At 41.3% G+C, this 7,256-nt stretch overlaps 1 protein-coding gene across 1 annotated transcript in view; it reads right to left on the minus strand.

Moving 5' to 3' along the window:
• Nucleotides 1-4,368: 4,368 nt before the first annotated feature.
• tmprss6 (transmembrane serine protease 6) overlaps nucleotides 4,369-7,256 on the minus strand; it is a 12,278-nt gene continuing 9,390 nt past the window's right edge. Inside the window, exons 15-18 of the mRNA XM_016509436.1 lie at nucleotides 6,636-6,804; nucleotides 6,295-6,566; nucleotides 5,575-5,711; nucleotides 4,369-5,487 (exon numbers count right to left, since the gene is read on the minus strand). Coding sequence (XP_016364922.1) covers nucleotides 5,326-5,487; nucleotides 5,575-5,711; nucleotides 6,295-6,566; nucleotides 6,636-6,804 — 740 coding nt within the window. The 3' untranslated portion in view covers nucleotides 4,369-5,325. The remainder of the gene's footprint in view (nucleotides 5,488-5,574; nucleotides 5,712-6,294; nucleotides 6,567-6,635; nucleotides 6,805-7,256) is intronic.

Consider the following 7,256-nt stretch of genomic DNA (forward strand, 5'->3'; position numbering starts at 1 on the left):
ACACACACACACTCACTCTCTCACACACACACACACACACACACACTACTGAGCCCAACTACACTCAGACTGCTGGAGGTTCCTCTGTGGAAAGAGACAATAAAACAGCCACTAATAACCCATCTGTTATTGAGAGATGCTATGTGATTACGGATGATTTGTGATCATGATCAAACCTTTGAGTTATATGTTATGACTAGATTGTAGGTTTACGGCGATGACTAGTTTTAAATCAACTGAGCAGTTGTTTCTGGTGACGTTATTATTGTCCCTCAATGTGAAATGATCACATTTAGCGTGAAATGTCTTTCAGAACAATGGATGGAGAGAGTCTGTGCTGGTGAAATGAGAAGTTAATGTTCTGATATGTGTGATGTGGTCAGGTTCTGCACAGCTCTGAAATATTTGGCTGAGCGTATTGAACTGAATGAAAAACGAAGTCAGAGCAGTATTTTGTTGCTGAATTAAAAAAAGTTATATAAATAAACAGTGTTGGGGAAAGTTACTTTTAAAAGTAATGCATTACAATATTATGTTACTTCCTAAAAAAGTAACTAATTACGTTAGTTACTTTTTATTGAAAGTAATGCATTATTCTTCTGATTTCTCTCAACATGAGACAGGAGAGCTGTCACTCAATAAATGGGAAACAAAGTAATTGGCGTTACTTATTTGAAAAAGTAACTCAGATATTTTCTTGTAAATTAAAAAGTAATGTGTTACTTTACTAGTAAAGTAATCTGATTACGTAACTCAGATTGTAATGTGTTACCCCTAACACTGTAAATAAATATGAAAAAAATAATATAAAAGGGCAATGCATTCCTAAAGAAACTTTATTAATATTTGATTTATATGTTCTCATAACATTGAAAGAATGTTCTCAGAACAACATTCTCAAAATGTTTTTATGCTGTTTGTAATTCAACTTTATAAGGAATGTTTTTCGTAACCTTTAAATAACATTATAATCAACAAGAAAACTGGACATTTCAACGTTTTTAGAATATTAAACATAAATGTTCAAATGTTACATTTTGGGTAAAAATAAAAAGAACGACTTTCTATGTTTTTCCACAGAAAAACAGCTTCTACCTGCAGGTCATCAGAACCCTTAATAAACTGTAAAGCTGTCTCTAAAATGGCACTATTATCCCCCATCATATCAAAGGACTATAAAAACATTATGTCTTTTGAATCTTGCACACTTTGCACAAATACATTACATTACATACCTCAAAGCAAAGTCTCCACCTCAACCTTGCACCTGCGCACTTTTTATTTTAAATTTTTTTTTATTGTTATTGTTATTGTTATTGTATTGTATTGTATTGTGAATCTGTTGTAACCACTATTCTACATTCCTGTTTCTTAAATTTGTCTTGGTTGCCCCTTTATCATTTATTTCCATTATTAGTATTAATAATACATAATAATGCACACAGAGTTATTACCACAAAGTAATTTTCATGAATTTCCAACCAGTAGATGTCACTGTCCCAAACCAGTTCCACTAACCTCAGGTCACGCTATTACATGCACTCATTTTTGTCAAATGAAATGAATCCAATCCGAATGTTAGCTGGGGTAGTACATCTGGAATACATTCATACTACATAGAATATACTTTTTGATTGGTCGCATTATTCAAAACAAGCACCTATTCAGAGAGTATGCCTAAAAGTGTCAAAGTCCAACTCCGCCTCACCTTTGAGGATCGTCATGTTAATGATGGTGCGGATCTCAGGCGTGGGATTGGCTGCAGGCTGGGAGGCGGGGCTTAGGGGCGGGTCTAAGTGGTTTTAGCAGTTCTACAAAAGGCAGCAATGTCAATTCAGTTCGATGCACTGTCAAATCAGCTCTACAGAAGACTCTAGTGCATGATCCAGCTTAGTTCAGTTGAAGCTGTGTTCACATCCGATCTGATCATCTCATCTCATCAGACATGTACTGTGTGTGAGCTGTGCATGTGTGTTTATAAACTCTGCAGGTAGATCATTGGCAGCAGCATATGGAGGAGCGCTTCAGTCCAGCTTATTAGCCTGAGCTGTAAATATGTGCAGCCCTATTGTAAACAACACATGGCATTGTGGGTGGAAATGATGCCATGCTGAGGAAACCCTGCCAAGATCCAACCCAAGCCAGTCAATGAAGTGAGAAATGTGTTGGATTCTCTCAATCAGACATGAACGATTCCTCAGATCACGTGTGTTGTTGAGACATTTTCAAAGTGATGCCAGAAGTGATCACTTCTTGAAAGAACCATTTTTCCTAATGTGAAGAACATTTTAGCAGTCTAAAGAACATTTTTACGCAACAATCCTTTGTGCAGTGTGGAAATGTTCCATGGATGTTAAAGGGACAGTTCACCCAAAAATGAAAATGTGCTGTTACTTTACTCACCCTCAGGCCATCCCATATGTAGGTGACTTTCAGTAGAACAGCAAAGAAGATTTTTAGCTGTAAATCTTTATATCCTCAGGCAAACACAGTGATGTTCGGTTCACGAACGAATCATTTTTTTGAACCGGTTCATTTTGGTGAACTAGTTCATCACTCCAGACTGTTTGCCTGAAGCTCTGGATTACAGGTAATAATGTTCATTTTCTTGCACATACTGATTGTTTCGCTTCATAAGACCTCAATAGCGGGTATTAATTTTGTGTTCCTTGATATGCTTTTTTATTCTCAACATTATATGTTTCAGCTAAAAATCTTCTGTGCTGTTCTACTGAAAGTCACCTACATCTCGGATGTCCTGAGGGTGAGTAAATTAACAGCACATTTTCATTTTGGGGTGAACTGTCCCTTTAAATGTTCTTCATGGAATTCTCCACCAACAATGTACCAAAAACCCTACAACTCAGCAATGCCCTAGCAACCACCAGAACACCCTAGCAACAAACAAACAAGTCAATCAATTAAATTATTTTTGTATAGCGCTTTTCACAATACTTTCACAGTCGTTTCAAAGCAGATTTACAGAAAATCATGATGTTAATTTTTATAATATCTTAATCTTTTACTCACACTCACTCACTCACTCACTCACTTACTCACACACACACACACTCACACACACACACACACACACGCACACACACACACACGTCTGGTTTGCTATCCTTGTGGGGACTCTCCATAGGCGTAATGGTTTTTCTACTGTACAGACCACACACACACACACATACATGCTTCTCGCAGTTGAACATGTAGTTTATCTCTCCTCCCCCTCCTCGCTCGTCCTCCTCCACTTCAAGCAGAGGTTCCCCAGACGCTCCCAAACTCTGGGAAACCCACAGCCTCCGGCTGCAGAATGAATCACCAGCAGGAAGATCAGCCATGAGGGGCTTATGATACGTTTGCTTCTCCTCCAGACAGCAGTGGGATGAAACATGAACACATGAAATCACAGTGTGTTCCTCTGACCCTGCTCTCTCTCTCTCGGTTTATTTGTGTTTGCTGTAACACAGAGCCAAATGATCTCTAACCTTTAAAACTCCCACATTCTTCTATTAGCACAAAATCAGTCTCAAATTAGAACTCAAACACACAAGGTTTCATATCCTCCTGGGGCCTTTCCACTGGCTTGTTTTTATACTGGGCTAAGGTGTGTGTGTGAGTGAGTGAGTGAGTGAGTGTGTGTGTGTGTGTGTACACTGTCGTTTAAAAGTTTGGGATCAGTAAGATTTTAAATGTTTTTTAAAGACGTCTCTTCTGATCATCTAGGCTGCACTTATTTAATCAAAAATACAGAAAACTGAAAAAACAGTAATATTGTAATATTAGAATTTAAAACAGCTGTTTTCTATGTGAATGTGTTAAACTGTAATTTCTGTGATGCGCAGCTGTATTTTCAGCATCATTACTCCAGTCTTCAGTGTCACATGATCTTCAGAAATCATTCTAATATGCTGATTTGCTGCTCAACAAACATTTCTGATTATTATCAAGTTGTGCTGCACAATATTTTTGTGGAAACTGTGATGCTTTTATTTTTCAGGATTCACAGATGAATATAAAGTTCAAAAGAACAGCATTTATTTGAAATATAATTTTTTTGTAACAATATACACCGTTCAAAAGTTTAGGGTTTGGGTCAGTGCATTTTTTTCTTTCTTTTTTTGAAATAAAATACTTTTGTTTCGCAAGGATGTGTTAAACTGATAAAAACAGATTTATATTATAATGCTCTTTTTAACTTTTTATTCATCAAAAAGTATCACAGGTTCAAAAAAACAAAAAGTGTGATATGATACAAAAACCCAGTATCACATTTGCAAACTCCCTTTATAATCATTAAAAAGCTGTCACTCATCTTAATTCATCGCGATCTCACAAACCTCCGTTATAATCAATGAAGCTCTCCACACTGCACACTGAATCTATTATTTACATCGTGTGCACACTTTCTTTGTTATAATGGAATTATAAATGTTATAATTGCAAAAAATTGAAGTTTTGTCAGATTTCACTTCTGAGTACAAGTTTGTAGTTCAGGAAGAACATGTTGGTCGGTCAATGACAGCACAAGGGAATATAAGCATCACTCAGGTTTGTACTGATTTTCCTAAAGCAGCTTCATTTCTAATATTTCTGCGTGTTTACCTGCGTGACTCAGATTATTACAGACATGCCAACTCGCTCATATTTCAGTATATGCATGAGTAAATTCAGGTGGTCTCACTGGGATTTGATGTATTTTGTGTTACATCACGTAATGTTAACTCTTCATAAGCGTGACTGCAGCTCCGGATCTCACCCCAGAAAACCTACATCAGAGTTTCTGTACAAAGGCTTTATTTGTTCCAGCAAATATTAATTTGTATTGCTTATACATTCATTTCATTGCTTTCCATTTGTCAGCTACGTACAGTACTGCTTTTCTACAACAATGAGAGAGAGAGAGAGAGAGAGAGAGTTTTATCAGGTCACATGCTCTACTTTACAGGAAAATAACTAAAAAGTGAAATAAACTGCGTCATCATCGATTCTCCCTCATGTCGTCACTGCCGGCCGCTGTGACATTCTGCAGAATTTCTCACTTCGGTTTCCACGAAAGAACGAAAGTCGTGCATGTTTGGATCGACGTGAGCAAATGATGAAGACAGAGGCTTCAGTTTTGGGTGAACTGTCAACTTAAGACCTCTGCTAAGAATCTGGACTATTTTTAGTCTAAATAATTACAAATAAAATAATAAAATCATGTCTTTTGAAGAGCAGCTAATCCAATAAAACCACATTTCCCATGAAGCTTAGAGCAAGGGACTGAACGCTGGGAAACGGGTTGTGCAGGTTTTTCCTTTTAATGGTCTCAGGTGTTTCTCAGGAGGAGATGAGGCGTTTGATCCAGCCGCTGAGTTTGGTGATACGCGTGTAAACCCCGTAATAGTCGGGTCGTCCGCAGCCTCTGCCCCAGCTCACCACACCGGCCAGAAACCAGCGTCCAGACGGCTCCTGACACACCAGCGGCCCGCCGGAGTCGCCCTGACACACACACACACACACACACGCGTGTAATTCAGCGGCTTACACGCATCATCACGGTTACAGCATATGATCGAGACGGGTCACCTGACAGGCGTCCTTCCCTCCGCTGCGATACCCGGCGCAGATCATTCTGGGCGTGATCATGTAACCATAGGAACGCACACAGGCGTCTTCACTGACCAATCGCACGTCTACCTTCTGCAGAACATCACTGACCACTCCTAGATGAAGGAGACAGAGAGAGACCTCTAATCGTGTTTGATCTCCAGCGTCTCACGTCTGACAGTAATACTATCATTCCTCGAAGCCGATGGTGTCACTCTTTACTGAACCAGACGCACCACAATCAGTCTTCTCTCTTGTAACGTATGCAGGATTTCTCCAATCATTTAGTGCTCTTAAACTCCGCCCCAGCACACGGAGAGCCACGCCCACATCTCAATATCCAATCTATTCAGTGTGAGTATTTTTAAGAAGGTATTTTGAAGAATGCTGGTAACCAAACAGCTGGTGGTAGCCACTGATGTCCAATGGAAATCTACCGTCAACTGTTTTGTCTTCAGCAGAAGAAACTCGTACATGTCTGGAACCACTTGAGGGTGAGTAAATGATGACAGGATTTTCATTTTTAAGTGAACTACCCCTTTAAGTTTTAGTAACAGTGTGTCTGGATGTGTCTACACATCACCACAGCTCATCCCTTCACATCCGGAGTCAGAACCATCTATTTTAAAAGTGTACAAGAAAAGTGGCTCATAGAGAGACTAGATACAGATGCTGCAGGTGTTTATGGGATGCTGATACCTCCCTCCCGCAGCGCGCCCCATCCCGTGACCCAGCACAGCACGTCTGGCTCCAGCTGCTGCGTCTGCGGCGGCAGACAGACCGGATGAGCCAGAGTCCCCGACCACACCGGCCTCAGCAGACGCAGCAGAGCTACGTCATAGTCGTGCGTCTCGTCGTCATAGTAGTGATGCAGGTGGATGTGTGACACGCGGATGGCTTCCTCCGTCTGACTGTTGCCATAGAGATGCAGTTTACCCAGATAGACGGTCCACACGGACGGAGAGAAGAACCTGCAGACAGATGCATTCAGCGGGACAGAACGACCACAGAAAGACAGACAAACAGATGCAGACGCTCACCCGTCGTCATAGAAGCAGTGAGCCGCAGACACCACCCACTGGGCGGAGACTAACGCCCCCCCACATATGTGCCGCCCACTGATCTGCAGGCTGGCCTGCCATGGCCACTCCCCCTCCACAGCATCAGCCCCGCCCACCACACGACTGCTGAACGGCCTCAGTCCACAGTCTGCAGAGAGAACATGATCAAAACACACACACACACACACACATGCTCGCACACACACACACATGCTCACACGCACACTCACACACACACACATGCTCACACTCACACACATTCACACTCCCACTCACACACACACACGCATACTCACACACATTCACACGCGCGCACACACACACACTCCCACTCACGCATACTCACACACACACACACACACATGCTCACACTCACACTCACACACATTCACACGCACACACACACACTCACACTCAGACTCACAGGCACACACATGCTCACACTCACACTCACACTCACACACTCCCACACACACGCTCACATTCAGACTCACAGGCACACACATGCTCACACTCACACTCACACACATTCACACACACTCCCACACGCTCACACTCAGACTCACAGGCACACACACACACACTCACATGCGCGCGCGC

The sequence above is a fragment of the Sinocyclocheilus rhinocerous genome, unplaced genomic scaffold, assembly GCF_001515625.1.
Source record: "Sinocyclocheilus rhinocerous isolate Xijiao unplaced genomic scaffold, SAMN03320098_v1.1 scaffold1615, whole genome shotgun sequence".
Taxonomy (NCBI): Eukaryota; Metazoa; Chordata; class Actinopteri; order Cypriniformes; family Cyprinidae; genus Sinocyclocheilus; species Sinocyclocheilus rhinocerous.